Source organism: Phoxinus phoxinus (assembly GCF_949152265.1).
Source record: "Phoxinus phoxinus genome assembly, chromosome: 11".
In the NCBI taxonomy this organism is placed as follows: Eukaryota; Metazoa; Chordata; class Actinopteri; order Cypriniformes; family Leuciscidae; genus Phoxinus; species Phoxinus phoxinus.
In genome coordinates, this window is record NC_136886.1 from 29011026 (window position 1) to 29033038 (window position 22013).

The window sequence follows — 22013 nt, forward strand, 5'->3', positions numbered from 1 at the left end:
ACTCTAATTTGTTCAATTTTCTGTACAGAATCATGGGTAATGTAGTTTTTACCCACAAATTCCACTGTTAAAAATTATTGTTTTAAAACTAAGTTGAAATAACACAAGCTAACAGCTTCAACAGAAGAAAATACTATCGAATATACATCGTAGCTCACCGTAAGGTTGTCTTTAAAGGTTAATAAGTTATTGTAAAAAAAAAATTCCCTACAGAGAAAATTACTGGAGTTTTTACTTGCGGAACCCGACTGGTACACTAGATACTAGATTAAAGTCAATGTCCATATGATAACAGCGTGCAATTCATTCAAGAACGTTGTGCAAGTTTACTTAAACAATTATGCTGTGAACTTCCCATACTTAAATAGGCTACAGCATTTTGTTGATCCCGATAAGCGCTTATTGTCACACAACACACATGTCTCTGAAAATCCTGGAGAATTCAAAAACCAAAGTGTTTCCCATTTTGTGTGCTATATGCAGCTGACGTTTAGTCGACGGTCTGTGGGCGTGACGTATAAATAACCAAACTTTAAGGGCAGATCCTTCGAGCGCAGCTCATGATGCGTAGAAGTGTTGCCCGAGTGATAATATACAATCCAATATACAAATATACCAATATACAAATAAGCTTTCCTTCGACTCCTCTGCCCTCATTTTCTTTCCTTGCATTCTACAGGGGGTGAAGCTGAGACGCGAGGAAAGGGATGCACAAATAAAAAATTAGAAGCACCCTATGACTACAATGACTTGAATCAATATGCTTCTTAAAGGGATAGTTCACCCAATAATGAAAATTTGTGTCCATGTTTACTCACCCTCAAGTTGTTCCATACCTGTATGAATTTCTTTATTTTGCTGAACACAAAAGAAGTTAATTTGAAGAATGAGAACAAAACAGATGATTGACCCCTTTGACTTCCATTGTAATTTGTTTTTCCATATGGCCACCAATTGTTTGTTTAACCATATTCAGCAAAAGAAAAGAAATTCATACAGGTTTGGAACAACTTGAGGGTAAGTAAATGATGCCTAAATTTTTATTTTGGGTGAAATATTATATCCCTTAAAATGAAATCGCGTTATTAGCCTACCTCAGAGTAGCCAGGTGTCTGCACCGATGGCATTTGGGAATCTAGGCTAGAGAGACACTTAATCATATCTATAGTCTTTGACTTTAATCCACAGCATTCACTTCTTTAAAATAATAAAATACAACTTGTATCCTTATTCTTTGTATCCTTGTACATTAGAAAAGCACTTGTCTGAAAAAATGGCGGCCGAGTAACGTTAATAGTTGCTAACGAATTGGTGAAAAGCACCTGTGATTATTATTACTGTGCTTCATATAGATAGATATATATATATATTTTTTTTTTTACAAATACGTGCATTGATATAGGCTACAGTAATATAGTTAGAATTGTATGTAACTTTAATATATTAATTGGCTATAGCCTAGCCTACATTATGTCGTAACTTAAGTGTTATCTGGTTACTTAACAATGAAAGGTAAATGAATCCAGTTATCAGCCTTGCCTTATCAAAGCAATCGTCATCTTCACCTGATGTCTTTGTAGAGAGAGGCTGCAGTATGAAGTGAGGGTGTAGGTTGGTCAAATGAGCAGTACCGGTTGGCTGGCACTGGTTCGCCTCCTGCGGGCTGCTGATTGGACAGCGCTCTCCCGATGCAGCGCACCACCACCTCGCAACCATTCGACCGCTTGCTCGTTCACTACAGTGCATTCGCTTTGTGCTTTGCAGACAAATGGCTGGATTTCACCAAGGCAGATAATCTGACCGAAAAGGTAGGTTGCCTCACATTGCCACGTTTTAGTTTACCGAGTGTGTCGAGCTGCGTTTGTAGAGCGTCCTTTTCTTTAAGGTGAGAGGAGCAGCGCTACAATGATCATGTGATGTTATTTTTGTGGTTTTGGGTGAAAGGAGCGATGCACAAAGCATTCTCTGCGTATATTTTGTGATCTGTTATCAAGAGACCAGCAGACATCTATTTTCATTCGTAAATATTATAAAATTGTTATGTTGCTATTATATAAATCACTAGCATGCAGTCCAAAAAAATACTATTATTTAATATATACTGTATAAAGGCCTAGTAGATAATCACTAGATTAGCACTTCCAACAAGGCTACTCTCTATTTAATCTATTTAGTATTTATACTTTTATTAGTAGCCTAATTATGTATATATTTTTTTAACTAGCCTACTTATTCCTTTGCTACTTTCACACTATCCTTTTAGTGACAGGTGACTGTTTAATTGTCACTGGTAACTACTACCAAATTATTTTAATAATGATTCACTATTTTGACAACTACTGACTAGTAGCCTAACTATTGCAATTGTTGCTGATACCTGTTCCAGTTTTACTAGTAATTATTTATCAGGTGATACTAGTACTTCATCTTTAGATTGGATCATAGTTTGACTTGTTAAAGGTTTTTTAAAGGGTAATGGCATTGCCTTCTCATGAATAATAACCAAGGGGACCAATCACATATTTAAATCCAGTGTAAACTAAATCTAAAAACAAGTGCATCACATCTGTCAAATTCACCTGCATTGATTTCAAACCTACAAAATAGTCTTTTTTAAATAAGACAGTGATGATGTATTTTTGTAGGCCAACCCTGAAGTCTGGTTCCCTCAACCAGAACCCAATAGGATTTTTTTCTTTGGCTTTTGGACAACTACAGATAATCACTATACTCTTCACAAATTAACAACTTTTATGAATTTTGAAGCCTAAATACAATCATCAGAAGCAAAAAGCTAAACGTCACTTAAACGTCACCACCACCATTAGGCTTCCTACAACTTTTTCAGTCTCTTTAAAAAAAAAAAAAACATTTTACCTGAAAGTGTGTGATTCTTACAATCACAATACATAAACCATCTTATTCCATCAACATTGACATGGTTTAACCCTGTGAAAAGTGTTTTCGTATTTGATGAGGCTTTAAAAGGATAGTTCACCTTACTCAAAAATTCTGTCATCATTTACTCACCCTCATGTGTCATTACAAACCTGCCTTTTTTTTTTTTTTATTAGTTCAACATTGGACCCCATTGGTTGTCATTGTATGCGTAAAAAATATTTTCAAATTATCTCCTTTTGTGTTTCGCAGAAGAAAGAAAGTTTGGAACAAGACGAGGGTGAGTAACTATCTCTTTAAGTCTTTGTGTAGATCCTAGGGCGAGGACAGGATGGGAAAGCAACACATTGTCAATAGTATAATCAATATTGTGAAGACAGTTTTGTGTTCAAATTAGATCTACAAGGAGTAGGGTTTGGTGGCCACATTTACATTTCAGATGCTGAGGTTGTTGTGTGACACTAGGTACTGTATATGGAGCTTTTTGAAATGAGTGCTGCTATGCATCATATTGTGCAGTTTGAATGGAGGCCATCCTACAGATCTGGCCTCTGTCAGCCTGTTACTTTTTGTTTATTGTAGAGATTATTTATTCACAAGGCTATTGGCATGCTGTCAGTTTTTTTTTTTACCATGATTTGGGTGATTGACATGCTTTTGATTAAGTGCTTTTGGGGAATCAAGAAACTTTTATGGGTATTTTAAAGTTGTACTGTAGCTAATTTAAGCTTTCTCATCCCTGTAAGCAGGCATGACATGACATTCCAAAAGGTATCTGAGAGTATGACTTAAATTGGACTTTTACAGTAAATATTTAGGGCCCTTAATAGCGTATGTCCCTCGCCCTGAGGCCCTGATATAGCTCATCTGTCTGAGCCCCTAATGTATTTTTTGATTGCACATTTATAGCAAAATGATTTAATGCATACATTATTGAGAGTGAGTTGCATTCAAATTATACTTTCTCCATGTTGATCACATCTGTCAGTGTGTTTTTACTTTTATAGTGATATGTCATAGTTATTGTGAAGTGAAAGGTATCAATTCCCATTCCTCTTTATTTTCCCCGACTTTCTCTTGCTGACGAATACGTTTACTGCAGAACTGGTAATATAATGTAGCCTAATTGTATTAGTGTGTGTGTTTGTGTATTAGTGTTTTGGTAAACCCTACGTTTTGCGGACCAAATGTTCCCACGAGGACAGTAATACCAGAAATGTTTTACTTTGTAGGGACATTGTTTGGTGCCCATGAGGAAAACGACTTCTAAATCATGTTTTTTTATTTATTATTATTTTTGAAAACATAAAAATGCAGAACTTTTTCTGTGATGGGTAGGTTTAGGGGTAGGGTTTAGTTAGGGGACAGAATATACTGTTTGTATACAGTATAAAAATCATTATGTTTATGGGAAGTCCTCATAAAACATGCGTGAGTGTGAGTGTGAGTGAGTGTGTGAGATTTCTAAGTAGAGCAGCTTCTCTCAGAGCTAAGGGAGAAAAACCCACTTGCATACCAATTACACTTTCTTGTTTAAGCATTTCTTATCCACATAAATATTTAAATAGTGGAGAGTATCTTATTTCTAAATTGCCGTTGAAACAGTTCTGATGTATATCAAAGCGTTTATTAGAACCCAACAGGCTACCAATAATAGAAAATACATTCATCAGTATTGAGACAGAAAGTGCTTCTGACCATGAAACGTTTGTCGCCTGCTGAGACTCGTTGGTTCATTGCCTATTATTGATTTACTTTTCTTTCTTTTTTTACTTCAGCTCTGCTAAATGTAAATGTGGGATTAGAACTAATGGAATTTATTGGACTAATGTGTTAATTTCCATTTTTTTATTATCAGAGGTCATTGTATATTATTTACTAACAATATGCTAGTAAACAATCATACAACACATCTGCATTATTCACTTAGTTTTTTATTTTTAAACCTGGTAACTATGTAAATGTCCCCTGCCCAAATAATTTCAAATTCCAACTCATAAACTCAATTGAATAATCCTGAGCTGGTTTGATTTGGAACATGCATTTTCAGAAGGGTTTTAGAGAGTATGAAATTACTATATATAATTTTATATCATTTAATTATATACATGACAGCCATTGCTGTTGAAGCCAGTGCCAGGAAGGATACATACACACTGTCTAAAGATGTATTAGTGAGAGAATCAGTTTCCAGAATCTGTTTATAGATCAGCAAATCACAGAAAGCCTTACATTAGCAAACACAATTATACACATGACAAATATGCAGCCATTGAAACGAGAAATATGGTTTAGTCTCTGGCAGACATTATTAACTTTAATTCATAACAGACAGAGTCAGTCAGACAGAGAGAAAGAGAAGAGACCAAGACAACATTGACTGTTTTTTGTTTTTTATAATAATACCAAAAAAAAAAAATGCCAGTGGAGTAAGAAAAAAAAAACATTCAGTTAAATTTGTATACGTTTTAAGATTGTAATATGATGAGATATTTTGACTGAAAAAAAATAATAATACTGATAGCTTTTTTTGCAGTGCTTTTAGTACAGCTTAATAGTGGTAGCAGTAATGGTCAGTGGAAGTTATATGTGGATCAAATTATGTCTGCTAGAGTCTCAAACATAATCCCCATTCATCAGTATTCAGCTGCCTGTCTTGTTATTTGCCAATAATATGAAGTGTCTGTATGTAAATATCCAGTTTGTATTTAGTAACAGTTGGTAATGCTGCTATGACCCCAAATATATCCAGAATACATTGCATATAGCTAAGAAAACAAAATATTTCTTTCTTCAGTATCTCTCTCCTTCTCCCAAAATTGAAAATTTGGTAATCATTTATTTACTCTCATCACATCATTCCAACCGCCCATGGCTCTTTCTGCCATGGAAAGAATTGGAGAATGAACGAATTAAAGAAATTGGAAAATTGGGTGATTGTGCTTCTGTTATGGTTGTTGGTTCACTGTCATGTTTTCATGACTTTTATTTTGAAGTTTTCTCATTGTCATGTCATGTGATTTCCTTGCCCCCTCATATGATCAGGTCATGTGCTTCCACTACTGCTTTTGACTGAATAACTTTTTTAAGCTTTAATAAGTATACATTTATATTTAATTTATACAGTGCAGACTATACAATATTTTTACACCTGATTATTAAATTTCTGTACTAATGTTCTAACTACATGGCCTGTTGTACTTGGAAAAACTTAATTTGTTTAATTCATATTTTTGTTAAATTGTATTTGTCCTATTGTTTGTAATTTGCTTCTTTTTTCTTATTTTTAATAACAGAAATTAGATAAAATAACACAAAATTAGTATTTGGTCCTATCGCCCCCTACTTACATGTGTATCTTGTCATTAGTCTTTGTGTTAATATACCGGTAGTCCTCATGTTCCCGTTGTCTAGCTTTGCTTCGTGTTACCACTGCTGGTGAATTTGTCACGTTGTTAAAGTCTTTATTGTTGTATTTTTGTATTTGTTCATGGGTTCGGACTAGTCGCCTCCCTTCAACTTATGTGACCACTTTAAAAGGACAAAAAAGCAGCATGAAAATACCATAGGATTATTATATTATATTCGCTGCATATGATATCCCACAGTCCTTTGTATGCAGTTTGTTGTGTAACTAATTAGCTCAAAGAGGAAATATTAATAATTAATCATAACTTGTTATGATCAATTATGAATATTTGAATCTGTTAATCTAATTAACTTGATGTACTAGCTCAATTAGGCTACTATTAATCAGTTCGTCCAGGTAACACTTTTGATTATTCATTCATTTTAAGAAAAGGGTATTTTCATGGCCAGAGAATCAGAAACAAATATGTATTGTGCACAAGTTTTATTAACTAAATCACAAACACAACTAATCTAAACAAATACATACACACAATCACACATACAAAATGGTAAGTGACAGAATGAAAACGGAAACGGGGAATGATGCTATGGAAAATATTCATCCAACCATGGAAAGAACCATCAACCATTTAATTGTACGATACTTGCATTGCAGTTGAAGCAGTTTTGTAAAGTTCCTGATTTAATTTGATTCCGTGAGTCGATGGTGTTGAAGTTGCAATCGATCTCTTCTGCTGTTGAATGAATGAAGAAGATATGATGATGAACTTGCGCGGTTAGTTCGACTCTGTCATGGTCGAGGAAGTTGCACATGGCTTGATGTGTTGGGCCTGCCGTCACGTTTCCGATCCCACACACGTACAGCAACCAGCATAAGCGGGAAGAGAGAGAGGTGTGGAGGCTTTTAATCTCTGAGGATGGCCTGTCCTCCTTGGGGTTAGTGAGCCAATCGTACTTAAGCTTTCGGCGGGAAAGTTTTATGGCTCTTTGTGTTCTTACAGGGCCTTTGCATATGTAACTGGATTGGGTCCTGAATAGGCATAAACATATGATATACACGATCATCAAAATACAAATTCGTAGATACCCAGAAAAATATATATATATGTGATCTTAATTAAAGGGTAACTCTCGCCAAAATTTAACCTATAGGCTTTTTTTGTTAATCTACCCGAGTCAAACTTTCGTGTAAAAGCATAATTATAATGGAACGCCACTTTTAAGATTGACCCTATTTTTGTTTTAGCTCAAAATGCCTTTTGAATGGGAGTGCACTTCTATGATAGCATCAAAATCGCTATTTTTAAAACACTAAGAAGGCTCGACACAACATAAAACTGTGCTCGAAGCATTGTCTACATTGTTTGTGTACACAAAGTTTACTAAAAAGAAAGGTTTTGTACAATTCGCTTTCAGTTAGTGTTTCCGGTGGCTGGAATTTTGTCAGTCTAAAGTAGTCGAACTCCGAATGCAACGTAACATGAGGAGAGTAAAGATGGAAAGCTCCTAAAGCTTGTTTCCATATAAATTCTAAGTATCTAAGTTACCATGCTTTTCATTGGATTACAAGTTCATGACATTTCCACATATGGAGTCAGTTCATTACGTTGCATTCGGAGATCGGCTACTTTTGACTGACAAAATTCCAGCCACCGTAAACACTAACTAACTGATAAAGTGAGTCGTGCAAAACCACAATGCTCAATGCTCAAGTTCATGTGTAGAGCCCCTGGTGATACTTCGAGCACAGTTTTATGTTGTGTCGAGCCGCCTTAGTGTTTTAAAAATAGCTATGATATGATGCTATCATAGAACTGCCCCTAGCACTCCCGTTCAAAAGGCATTTTGAGCTAAAAACGAAATTACGGTCAATCTTAAAAGTGCCGTTTCCATTATAATTATGCTTTTACTCTAAAGTTTGACTCGGGTAGAATAACAAAAATAGCCTAGGTTCAATTTTGGCGACAGTTACCCTTTAATCGAATAATAATAACACATTCATCACAGAATTGATACATAGGCAAAAGCACTATAAAAGAATGGGTGACCATAGGGAAATGCATGATTGTACAAGTCTCGAGTGATTATTCGACTGAGTAGAATAGGATGCATTATCTAATAATTCTATCATGATGCATGCATAGAACAAAATGCAATACAAGAGACGCCATACCAGACAGTAATAACACGTACTGTATGTCCTGGGATGCATGTTCATTAGTTCGTCTATAAATAAATGCAGGAAAGTCTGTTTTAAGAGCTATGGGTCTATCCTATGGCCTGATTCAAGTGACATCAAATGAGCTCTGCTTTCTTTTAAGTCAAAAATCCATGGCAACTAGAGGCCTGGTTCTATTACTTTAGGGGTTGTAACAGACACCTTGTTTTGTGGTCGGTGAGGGGTTTTAAAGATTATTGTTAAATATAACAAATACTTGTGTCTGATTTGTCTCGGTCATTTTAGGTGCTTAGTGGACTTTAAAGGAGTGCTTAAGGAATAATTGATTTAGTGAAGTTGTTAACTGACTGGGCAGACAAAGTCACACTGTATGGGTTTAGAATGACATGAGAGTTAATGATGACAGAATTACATTTTTGGGGTGAACTATCCAACTATATTTCTGGACACAGCAGTGCATATTGCGAAAGATAAGTACACTTTAGCATACTTTTAAAATGAGTTCTTATTCTGGAAGTAATCTAAAAGAAAATTCTTAAAGGGTTAGTTCACCCAAAAATGAAAATAATGTCATTAATGACTCACCCTCATGTCGTTCTAAGCCCGTAAGACCTCCGTTCATCTTCGGAACACAGTTTAAGATATTTTAGATTTAGTCCGAGAGCATTCTGTCCCTCCATTGAAACTGTATATACAGTATACTGTCCATGTCCATAAAGGTAATAAAACATCATCAAAGTAGTCCATGTGACATCAGTGGGTTAGTTAGAAGTTTTTGAAGCATCGAAAATACTTTTTGGTCCAAAAATAACACAAAATAAGACTTTATTCAGCATTGTATTCTCTCCCGGGTCTGTTGTCAATCCTTCACAGTTACGCTGATGGCGTAAGACGCTGATGACGTGTTATCTGGTGCGCCCGAGCTTCATTTATAGACTGAGGGAAACGCACGCTGTAAAAGTGTCTCATCCGCGACATGCACATTTACGCACCATTAAAAAAATGATATCCACGCAAACAATGTAGAATAGCTTGAATATAGCGTGCGTCTCCCTCAGACTGTAAACGAAGCTCGGGCGCACCAGATAACACGTCATCAGCGTCTTACGTCAGCAGCGTCACTGCGGAGTCCTGAACGCAGATTCACAACAGACCCGGGAGAGAATACAATGCTGAATAAAGTCTTATTTTGTGTTATTTTTGGACCAAAAAGTATTTTCGATGCTTCAAAAACTTCTAACTAACCCACTGATGTCACATGGACTACTTTGATGATGTTTTATTACCTTTATGGACATGGACAGTATACTGTATATACGGTTTCAATGGACGGACAGAAAGCTCTCGGACTAAATCTAAAATATCTTAAACTGTGTTCCGAAGATGAACGGAGGTCTTACGGGCTTAGAACGACATGAGGGTGAGTCATTAATGACATTATTTTCATTTTTGGGTGAACTAACCCTTTAACTGTGAACTAAATGTAATGTTTTCGGACAAGTGTAATTCTTTAAAGCATGTACAAAACACTGATTTAATGTTAAAAGTACTTTAAAGTAAAACCTTTAAATTTGACATTATTAAAAATTTATGTTTTTTAAACTGTGCATAAGTGTGTTGAGTCATGAAAGTATTCTCTTTAAGTGCCATTTTATTTCATCAATAATATATAATAACAGTTTTTTTAATATACTTTTATGATTTGAAGTACACTCGGAGTGCACATTCAATACAATTAAGAACACGTTGTTTTCACAAGGATATACTCGGAGGAAATGGTTAACGACCCAGAAACAATTTCATGCATATGCAAATTTGCTGCTAGAGAGAGACACACAAACATGCACATTGGGTTTTCATGGTTTATGGGGACTTTCCATAGACTATGATTTCTATACAGTACAAACTTTATTTATATCCCCTAAACCTACCATTTACAGAACATTTTCTACATTTTTACATTTTCACCTAGTATGATTTATAATATTGGCATCTTTGTGTGGATGTCATCACACACACACACACAGACACAGACACACACACACAGACACAGACACACACACACACACACACACACACACACACACACACACACACACACACACACACACAGAGACACACACACAGAGACACACACACAGAGACACACACACAGAGACACACACACAGAGACACACACACACACACACACACACACACACACACACACACACACAGACACAGACACAGACACACACACAGACACACACACTTCCAGGAAGTACAGACTTGCTAAATCAGTAATGTGAATCACTTCAGAGGTTGTTCTTTAGCTTACATACTGTGACATTTGCATGTATCTGACCTTTTTAAAGAAAAGGACAGAGAGGCTGGTGTTGATCTGATGCAAAGTAGGGGGAATCAAGATGAAGAAAATATTGTTTGTATAGTGGAGACCCTTGCACCTTATTTTTTCTTATTTTTAGGACCAAAACCCATAATTCTATCTATCACATTTGACACACCTATTAATAAACATTTGATCAAATGCCTGTAACCTGATTTTACAGGTCTAGATCAGAGAGTGCTGTTTGTCTCTATAAAATATAATAAAATACAAAACAATTATTTCAAAATATTTTTTTAATGTCATTTATTCCTGTGATGGCAAAGCTGAATTTTGAGCAGCCATTACTTAATTCTTCAATTATAAAACGATGTGCACAAATATGTGGTTAATTTTGTCATAGTGTTTGTTTTAGTAAGACTTTTATCTTACTTCCTGTCCTGAGTGCCATGTTTGTAGTTTGTTGTAGTTTTTCCCGTGATTAGTCCTTGATTGTTCCCAGGTGTGTCTTGTTAGTGTGCTTTCTCTGTTCTTTGTTGGTTGTTGTCCTTCCATGAATGTCGTTTGTACTGTAGTTTTCTGTAGCATTGCATACAGTTTCCCCTAAAGGTCCTTAAGTTCTCATTTTAGTTATCTTTGTTTATTTTTTGTCACAAAAAGCTGCTGTTATAACAAGGGTGTTTAGACTTTTTATATGCACTGTATGTTAAGTTATATTTAATTATTTGGCAGACTCTTATTTTCAAAGTGACTTAAGTTGCATTCAATGTGTACCCCTTTATTATTCAAATATTTTATTTATTGACACAAGAAGAAACACTTCAGTCCAAATTGCAGAATATCGATAGTATGTGTGGCACAGGGTTATTATCGTTACCTGGAACTAAAACCATTTAAAGAAAATCATTACTTAAAATAAAATAAGCATTAACTGAAATCAAATATTAAAAAAGTAAACTTGTTTTTTTTCCAGCTATTTGCCAAGGCAGTATTTCTTATTTTTGTTTTGTTTATGTTGTTAACTAAAACGAAACACTAAAACCTAATAAAAAATAAAATATAATTCAGAATATTAAGAAAGAACTATAATAGTACTGTACACTGTATATCTATGATACTAAAATAACATTGGTGTGGCAAATTATGCCTGGTGTCTTAAGATGCTTTATACTGACTAACACAGAACACATAGCAGTGGCCCAGTCTCTCTGGTATCTAACCAAGGTTAATCGAGGTTCATAGAAACATTACCAACAGGCCAGAAAAAAGGATGAGTCGCTTTTCTCTCCCTAGTGAGGTTCAGAGCGAGCGGACGGACTCGCAAATCGCCTCTGGCTCTGCTGTTGGAATCCTTCCCAGACAATTGCTGCTGATGTTGTTTGTTTGTCGTCTTTTGTGTTTTCAGGTGCATAATATCTGCTGAAGTGCACTTTTGTAATGGAGACAGATAGATCTTTTCACCAGGTCTGCCTTTAGTTTACAGTCCCACCCGCAGCACCATCTGTTTATGTGTCATTTTGCGGGGGATTTCATTTAAAAGTATTCTTTTTAAATGTGCTATTCAAATTTTATTTTTAATTCACTTCATTCCTCAATGAAAAGACTGTTTGAACAAATCGAACGAATGAATGACTCCGTGACTTACTGGCAGTGTTAGTTTATTACTTAGAGTATCATTTCATAAATGTTTTATTTATTTTTAAAATCCTATAGGGGTAGCCTGGCTCCGCCCTCCTAAATACTTCCTCTCAATTTCCCTTTTCCTTCAGTACTACATCTGGGTTTGTGGTGTATTCTTGAGTTTTCTCCGATCACTTTTTTATCGGTCCAATCAGCGAACAGAGGGAGTGTCTGAGAACGATGACGTTGAGGTCTTGCGCTAGTTTGAGTCGTCATACGTCACGACCAAACGTCAGCGATTGGTTATAGCAGATCCAGAGTGACTCTGGGCAGATCCAATAGTTTTAAACTTCAACAGAGTACCGCCTTCAAGGAAGTTAACGCTTGTCAATGGAGAGAGTCCAGACTAAAATGAGTACAAATGAGTAAAATATGTACAAATGAAATGTACGAGAGTCTGGTAGAACCAGGCTAATTTTGGGGATGGTTTGCCCAAAAATTTAAATTCAGTTTATTTTCTTTTACTCGACCTCATGTTGTTTCAAACCTGTATGACTGACTTTCTTTTGTGGAACCTAAAAGAAGATATTTTGAAGAATGTTGGTAACCAAACTGTTTTGGTCTCTGTATATATATATCTAAATCCCAATTCAGATGCAGCTTCTGAAAAAAAAAAATCATGGCCGTTGTAGCCTAAAAGTCTGTGTAATAAATTCTATGTTGAATCAAATAAAATATTTCTTTCTAAAGCTACTTTTTGTAATGTCTGTTTGATTCTTTTCTCATTTAACACAATAACTTTATATCATCTTTCTGGGGTAATTTATCACATCATGTAATTAATTCGATTTTTTTTTTTTTTTTAAATAGCTTGACAGCCCACATACATTTAAGTATTATATTTATAGAATTATCTGTCTATTAAATCCGATGAAGTACAGTGTGTGTGTGAGAGAGAGAGTCAGTACATACAACATTCAGATACATTTACTTTTTCTATATTTTTCTGTTTTTCTATTTTAGATTCGCTTTCACACTAAAATCTGGGAAGACGACAAACCCCATACCGAGGACAGTTGGCTTTCTGTGACCTACAGACCGAGGCATCCTGCTGCACCTGAACTGAGCATCTCGATCCACTCCACCCTATATGCTTTATTCATGATGTCGGAGCAGACGCAATGCAGTGATGACCCACAGTGATTAGAAGGTCAATCATAATGAAGTGGATTCAAATCTCAGCAGATCGGAAGAGTATAGAAGCTTCTAGAAACATCTAGAACAGTGGTTCTTAACCATTTTGACTCAGTCTGCTCATTGTCTAACACAATTTTAGATGGGCTAGTTCTATTTCTACTAGAATTATGACAAACCTGTTTTGTTCTTAATTGTTTTTATAAACAAAGAGATACTTAATAGTTAGATACTTAGGAGAGGGGGGGGGGGATATATGATTTCTAGATTTTATGTATTTTTAAGCATTTAAAAAATTTAAAAGTTGGATTGTTTTCATTTATTAGTAATATTATTAATATAAATTGTATTAATAATAATCTATTCATTTGAATAATTGGTTGTACTTTATTTACAGTACTTGCACTTACATGAACTTACCTAAGAAAGTACTGGTTAATAAAAGGTAACTACATGTGTTAAGTTTAGGGTTAGTATCTAGTATCTAGAACAGGATTGCAAAATAAAGTGCTACGAATAATTTTAAGTCATCCCTTGGAGGTTTGCTGATGCCCCTAATGGGTCCTGGCCACTTGGTTGAGAACCACCGATCTAGAATGAGAACGAGTAAAGAGAACGCTTTCTTTGTCCTTTATCAATAACTGCCAGTGTTGGGCAAGTTACTTCGAAACAGTAATGCGTTATTTATTACTTGTTACTGTCATTTCAAAGTAATTCGTTACATTACAATATTACTGTATTTAAAATGTAAGGCATTACACTACTATTGCATTACTTTTAAGTTACTCTCACCAAAATAACTGCAAATATGGATTTGGCAATCTAAATGTAGCGTATGATGCTAAATTAGCTCCTTACACATCCAGTAGAAGGTGATGTGGTATCCGACTGAGCTTGGACCCATAAGAAATTTTACCATGATGTACTATAGTACATACCATGGTATACCATAGTAGTACCATGGTACCTTACATCTAACCATGGTACATACTATATAGTACTTCAGATAGCTATTATCATGCTACCATGGTCATTGCATGGTACTGTAGATGTTACTATGGTACATAGTATGGTACCTCAGATTTACCATGGTACCTACCATGGTACATACCATAGTACCTCAGATATAACCATGGTACATACTTTATAGTACTTCAGATATTATCATGGTACCATGATAATATCTGAAGTACTATACTGTACAGTATGTTACTATGGTACATAGTATGGTACCTCAGATTTACCATGGTACATGAACATGCCCTAGTACCTCAGATATAACCATGGTACATTCTGCCGTACATATTACCATGGTATACATACTACCTCAGATATAACCATGGTACTTTGCATGGACGCATGGTACAGACATCTTTTTACTTTAAGCCCGGGGTAAACTTTAGGCTTAAACTTTAGCAAAAATAAAAATAACTATTAATGAATAATAACTAAGCTAAATTTTTTTTTTTTTTTTTTTTTTATTATTGTGAGTCACTGCAGTAGTGTGGGCATAGGCCATTTGGTCTATGAACGAGTCATAGATCTCCAAAATCAGTTTTAAATGTATAATTTAATATTAATGAGATTTTTATTTAAGTAATGTTCTAATTCTAGATGTTTGATAATGCTGCATGATTTTGACGTGGTTTAATCAATGGCCGTGCGCGTGAACTTTGAACATTCATGTCGCTTTCAAACACTGGAGCGGCCGCGGCGCAGAGTTGCCATGGAAACGGCGCTGGACCACTGCGACTGGGAAGCAGAAACTCCCTCTCTCGCTGTTGAGATTGAGAATGTACTATCCGCTGCAGGCTCACTCATCTCGGCTCTGTCTGATTAACGTACAGGAAGTGAAACATTTTGCGCGGACGTTTCTCCTCTGCTGATCTCGCTGTGATTTTGGCGAATTTGTATGAAGAAAAAAAAAACTACCACTTTATTCCAGGTTAACTAACAATGCTTGTAACGCGCGTTACTGACATTTGTACCGAGTAAAATATTACTTTTTTCCCCCCCTGTAATGCCTTACATTACCGCGTTACAGCAAAAAGCAATACATTACAGTAATTAATTACTTTTGTAACGCGTTACTCCCAACACTGATAACTGCATATGAAAGAACATGGATATCCATTTAAATAACATGAGATAGTTGGTGGCATTTGGTACGTGAGGAAAATGTTGAGTAATGTTTGTATTTCCAGAACGAATACATCTGAGCAAAACTACACCAGCACTGACATCAAAAGATGGAGGGCTTGTGCTCATTTCAACGATGTTTTCCCAATAACTACACGTGATTGGCCTGTGGGCTGAACGCGTGTGATTGGCAGGTGATCCAGCCACTGACGAGATGCCATCCAAGGTGTCATGCCTGTATTTGCTGACTGTGGTCTGCTGGGCCAGTGCTCTGTGGTATCTCAGCGGCTCCCGGCCCTCAACCGCCTACGTGGGTCAGATGACCTTCGCCCGCAAACCGCTCCCGCGGCTCTCGAAGAACGACACGCTCAGCAATATCCGCACGCGTACTCTGAACCCACACAATTTCAAGTTCCTCATCAATGAGCCAAAAAAATGTGAAGGCACAACGCCCTTTCTTGTCCTCCTCATCAGCACCAACCACAAGGAGTTTGACGCCCGGCAGGCGATCCGGGAGACGTGGGGAGATGAGAACATATTCGGCGATGTCCACATTGTGACGCTGTTCCTTCTCGGGTTCAGCACTGAACCTGTGCTCAACCAGATGGTGGAACAAGAGAGCCAGATCTTCCATGACATCCTAGTCGAGGACTTTGTGGATTCCTACCACAATTTGACCCTGAAGACTCTCATGGGGATGCGGTGGGTGTCCTCATTCTGCCCAAATGCACAGTACGTCATGAAAACCGACAGTGATATATTTGTCAACATGGACAACTTAGTGTTTAACCTGCTGAAACCCAACACCAAACCAAGGCACCGCTTTTTCACGGGTCGCGTTATAAACGGAGGACCCATACGTGATGTTCACAGCAAGTGGTTCATGTCTAGAGAGCTCTACCCTGAAAGCAGGTACCCTGCTTTTTGCTCTGGGACTGGATACGTGTTCTCCGGAGACATGGCGGAGCTGCTCTATAAGACCTCCCTACATACGAGACTCCTACATCTGGAGGACGTGTACGTGGGCCTGTGCCTGCGGAAACTAGGCATTCAGCCCTTCCAGAACAATGGATTCAATCACTGGAAAATGACCTATAGTCTATGCCGCTACCGAAAAGTGTTGACTGTACATCAGATTTCACCAGAGGAGATACTGAGGATATGGAACGATATGACCAACAAGAAACATCTCAAATGCTAACAAATAGATAGTTAAATAAATAGATAAAGCCTGAGCCAATATGTGATACTGAAAACATGGTTATTTTGTGGTGTTTACAGGACTATTTAGGGCTTTTCACATTTGAAATAGTTAATCGTGGGTCATTTTAAACTCTGGGGAAACAGAATCCTGTGTTATCTTGGTTCACGTTTAACAATTAACCCTGGGTATTCATAAGCTGTTGTTTCACACTGTACACAGACCTTATTCAGAGCAGCACCATGACCAACGTCCACCGGTCTGAAAGCTAGGCTGTGAGGCATAGGCTTAGGCTACTGTGTTTTCAATTGCCCCTGCTGTAAAAAGCTGTATAGCTGCTAGGTCACTATAATTTTCCACAGCTCATGTTGTATTTTGTCTATTGAAATTTCTTGGAATTATATTTTTGCATTGTTGCGTCAGCAGAACAATCCAAAAACACATTAAATAACAGTACAAGCCACTGAAGAGATGAATGTCTGTCCATCACAGCCTCACTTTCGTTCCCGTTAAAAATCAAACATGGCGCTGCTTTGAGGTCTATTCCTAAACCTTTCTTATTTGTGGTTATCAATGGACGAACGCACGCAGCACGCGACCTGTTTGCATAAAGGCCTTGCGCATTCTATATTATCAAGTTAGTATTGAATGGACTTTTTCAAACTATAAAAGGTAAGAATGAAACGATGGTTTCTTCACTCAAATTGTTGTGCTTTCTGTCACCATTTGACATTTCGCACTCAAACGCTAAAACATTGCCTACAGTTTATACAACGTGTCGTGCGGTGTTTCTGTGAGTGTACAAATCTGAATATGAGGCACGCAATTGGCTGTTTGTTACTAAACCTCTAGTCGTAACTTTCTATCACTGCTTCATTTCAAACCGGAGCACGGTTTCATAACCTCGGGTAAAAAGCGGTAGGCTTACTTATCTCGCTTCTAAATTACAAATGTGAAATGTCTCTTTACCCGGGGTTACAAGCAGGGTTTAGAATGAGGATAACCCGGGGATAATTGGAGTGTGAAAAGCCCTTTTGTGACCCTTCACCCTGATAAAGCAATAGTCTGTATCCTCATGAAGCTGATGTCAGTCTGTAGGGTAGGGTCCAACTGAAGGATTTGAATGGTTATAATGATTTTAAACAGGTTTGCATATTTACAACCATTATTTATATTCCAGGCCGCTGTGAATTGCTTTATAATAATAGTACCAACTTTCAAATTAACAGTATTATGAGAATTTACTATCCCAAATGTCTGTCATAAACTACATTTATTCTGTATATCCCTCTCAAAATGAATGATATCTGATTAACCTACAAGAATGCATATTTATTATGTGTATTAAAGCCTTTGCAAAGCAGTAGAGCTCAGTTCTATAACTGTGAGTAAAGGAACATTATTTTGCTTTTGTTCAGGTTACAATGAAACAATGATGCAAAAATAGATGGTATATACACACTTTAATTGTGCATGCAATGCTCACTTTTTTTTAAAAAGGGGGAGTATTATTTTTTTGCTAAATTTTTAGTTTACCATTCATTTTAAAATTGTATATTTTCTTATAATATTTTAATATCATGTGTTTTTGTTGTTGTTGTAATATTACATTTTCTTTTGTTATTTATGTTTATATTTTGTCCCCTAAGGTTTTGCACCAAAATATATCATATAGATATTTTCCAACCTCTCTTTTACCCTTATACTTTATTAGTTGAGAAAGTTACAGTATGTTTTAATGGTACAATTAACATTTAATTTCTCATGATGACCACTTTACATAAGCAATACGACTAAATTTGAGAATCTGAGCAGCAGGCTTGAACTAGTCATCCAAGCATACAGTAACCCCATATAATATCACTGGGCCAAAAATGTGAACTTTTCTTTTTTACAAGTAGTATGTATTTTTGACAACCATCTTGAGTGATTGTGTGCTGCATAACTGTATATTGCCATATGATTGTACTGCTGGTGGATGAATGAAACAGGATGGAGATGAAAACTTCAAACTGTCTTGTATTGTAATGATGTAACTGCAATACTAGTGACAAATATCACATATAAGGCCATGCTGGGACCATGCACTTTATTTTGTATGTAAAAACTAATGGACAGGCTCGTTTTACACTGCTAACTGTATATTTAATAAACATATCCACTTCTTCTAAAATTAAAGCGTCAAACTCTGCAGGACAGCAGCTCTCAGGACCTAACCCTGCCCTTTGTCAACTGTTCAACATTACTGACCCCTGTTGGTCAAGAAATGCCAAATCAGCAGAACCATCTTTGTTGATCCAGGAACAACATTCCAATCAACCAATCAGATTTGAGGAACAAGGTTATGAGTTTAAGTTCACGTCAAGTTTAGGCTTACAACCAGGGTTAGGTGCTTCTACATCAGTGTTATCCAACTATCATTTCCCTCTGGTTTTAGGGATAACTTGTGGGTAGGGTTAGGTTTAGGGGTACGGATAGGGTTAGGAATAATCCGGTAATAAAAATATGACAGAAGAACGCGTCTAACTCTGCAAAATCTGGACGTGCAACCTTGTACTGTACAAACCGATAAATCCATTCCACCAGATCCATCAATCCAATCCACCAGAGAGCAATGTTAAATAATCTGATCTAGTAGGCAAATGCTTTTAGAAATTGTTGCCAGAATTGTATCAATGTAAGGGTGCTTACTGTATTCATTATTGAAAACTGACTTCTAGATTCTGCCATTAAATGTATAAAAAAGTAAGGTTCTTTTAAAGAAAACAAGCTTTAAGTAATTTTTCATGACCCTTTTAGTACAAAATTAAACTGGTTTTACATCCATGATCACAAATGCGTACATTGCTATTCTCCGATGCAATAAAAAGAGAATGTTGATATTACTAATCCTGATTCAAATCGACAGCAGACAACTTAAAAAGGGTAAAATTGGTGGTAGACAGCACACATAATGGCAGTGAATCAACCAACTTGAACCCGTTGCGAAATCTGCATGGGGAAAGCTTCCATCCTCATGCTAAATTCCTGCTACCAAATAACAGTATCAAAAATCTATAATTGTAAAATTATATAAAAATTTTACATTTTTAAATTTTTATATTTATATGTCGTTCTATGATAAAAATATTTTCAGCAAACTGTCATCTGATGAAGTCTACTCATGGCTAGTTGCTTTACACAATGTTCCTTCCCCAGGTGCTGTGTGGTTGTGTTGTGGAGGGGTTTGATTTCAGGGAGGAGGAGCCTGAGCCTGAATAGCTCCGCCTGTGTCGGTCCATACTTCGGCGGAATGAAAGAGGGCTGCAGCGGCGGTTTTCCAGTCCTACGTGGGTGCTGACCTGAGATGGACTCAGACTGAACTTATGACTCTGAGCTCTGGACTCGTACTCCTCCACTGATGTTTTCTTGTAGCTAAAAGAGAGACAGAGAAGGACATTTACAGTGTCATGGGAAGGCTAATAGGAATGATGAAGAGCTCTGTTCCAAAACCTCAACATGGGCAGTTACACTCCGAGACAGTATCCTAACTGAAATGGAGCATAAGTAGTTTGAATTATCATTCATCATGTGAAGTGCACAGTTATACAAGTTACTTATATTAAGACTTCTGTTTGATTAGCTGCTATAACGAGTAACAAAGTGCAGTAAATGGTAAAACTATTTGCACAAGTGTTTATGAATAAGCTAATAAATTTAAATAATACGATAACAAATGTCATTTTGTAACATCGACCAGCATTACGGACTGTTTTTGTACAGCTAAAGTAACTGGAAGTGGCAGACACTGGAAGTCTTGCACATTCAAATTGAAAATGTCTGCTTTTACAAATGTGGTGAAAAAATAAATGCTGCGTTTACACCATGTCCTAATTACTGTAATTTCGAGATGACTACGTGACGTTCCACTCGAAGCTGTTCTTTTTACACTTTTACAAGTTGGAATTTCGTAATTATGGCAATTACGACATGGCATGAACGCACCTAAAGTTCCTGAAAATTAAGCCAAAGAATTTTTTCGCCCACTGGTGGCTGGCTGCAGTATAAGTCATAAATCCCGCCATGTAATCGAATGGGACACGAGCCAAACTAAAAAGTCCAATTACACTTACAGACAGACATGTTGAGGTGTTTGTTTTTCCAATAAGTTTTGGTTTTAGTTAGTTATTTTATGCTATATAAACATTGTGCTTGCGATTGAGTATGCAGGAGTATTTGCTTTATATTTTGTATTTTTCTACATTTTCTAGGCGGAAAAACATCATCCATCTTTTTTTTAACAGTCCATGCTAAAGTCAGATGTAAGTATTTTGTTAAGCTAACAACTCATGCAAACCATCTTGAGTGATTGTGTGCTTCATTACTGCATATTTAGCCATTGGATTGTGTACTGCTGTTGGATGAATGAAACAAGACGGGGATGAAAACGGTCTTGTATTGTAATAATGTAACACATTCAAGTTAAAAATGGCTAAGTTTGCTTCTAAATTAAAACAAGGGCTGCGTCCGAAATCGCATACTCTCTTGAGCAGGTACTTATTTTGAACAAGTAATTACTTCACGACCACCAAAAAAGTATGTTCTATATAGTATAAATGAAATCTGGACATACTACATTCGTCATGTTTTCATTATCATGTGCCCTACTAGCGTCAGTTACAGTACATCGTTTCACTACCATTCATAAATCCTCTCCCGTGGCCTCATGGGATAGTAAAGTGTCCATCGTACACACACTTCAGAATCTCGCCAGAAGTAGTTGGTCATCTTTTTGCCTAATCTTTTATGGGTACTGTGAATTCGGATGTACTTCTTTTGTCACATACTCTTTTTCACCTACTATATAGTAGGGAAGTATGCGATTCCAGATGCAGCCAAGGTCTGCTGTTAGCATGTTGCTAATCTAACAACTCTGATGCTAACACACATTTAAGCACATTTTAGGTTACCTAACAAAACATTTGAGTGCAGCTTATAAGGCAGCATTATTTTGCTGCACACCGTTTAAAAAGCCTTTGTGTCAAGACTTCTATGATGCCTAAATGGGAAATTTTCTTGATTTTGGAAAAGAGCTACAGTGTTCA

At 36.5% G+C, this 22013-nt stretch overlaps 2 protein-coding genes across 4 annotated transcripts in view; one reads left to right on the forward strand and one right to left on the reverse strand.

Annotated features, from left to right (window-relative positions):
• The first annotated feature begins 1537 nt into the window (after positions 1-1537).
• On the forward strand, positions 1538-18246 carry b3galt1a (UDP-Gal:betaGlcNAc beta 1,3-galactosyltransferase, polypeptide 1a). 2 transcript variants are annotated; one of them, XM_079628229.1, is made up of 4 exons: positions 1571-1808; positions 3151-3178; positions 13419-13605; positions 15794-18210. In XM_079628229.1, exon 4 carries the CDS (start codon positions 15943-15945, stop codon positions 16927-16929), a length of 987 nt encoding a protein of 328 aa, XP_079484355.1. In that variant the 5' UTR covers positions 1571-1808; positions 3151-3178; positions 13419-13605; positions 15794-15942; the 3' UTR covers positions 16930-18210. The 2 variants fall into 2 exon arrangements, with proteins under 2 accessions (XP_079484356.1, XP_079484355.1); XM_079628230.1 differs by lacking the exon at positions 3151-3178 and having other exon boundaries at positions 1538-1808; positions 15794-18246.
• Positions 16957-22013, reverse strand: part of atp7b (ATPase copper transporting beta) — a 43824-nt gene continuing 38767 nt past the window's right edge. For both annotated transcript variants that reach the window (XM_079628225.1, XM_079628224.1), the window contains exon 21: positions 16957-20343. In XM_079628225.1, coding sequence (XP_079484351.1) covers positions 20106-20343 — 238 coding nt within the window. In that variant the 3' untranslated portion in view covers positions 16957-20105. The remainder of the gene's footprint in view (positions 20344-22013) is intronic.

What these genes read in the sequence shown, in the direction of transcription:
- b3galt1a (XM_079628230.1), top strand. Translation starts at nt 15,943, where the DNA reads ATGCCATCCAAGGTGTCATGCCTGTATTTGCTGACTGTGGTCTGCTGG.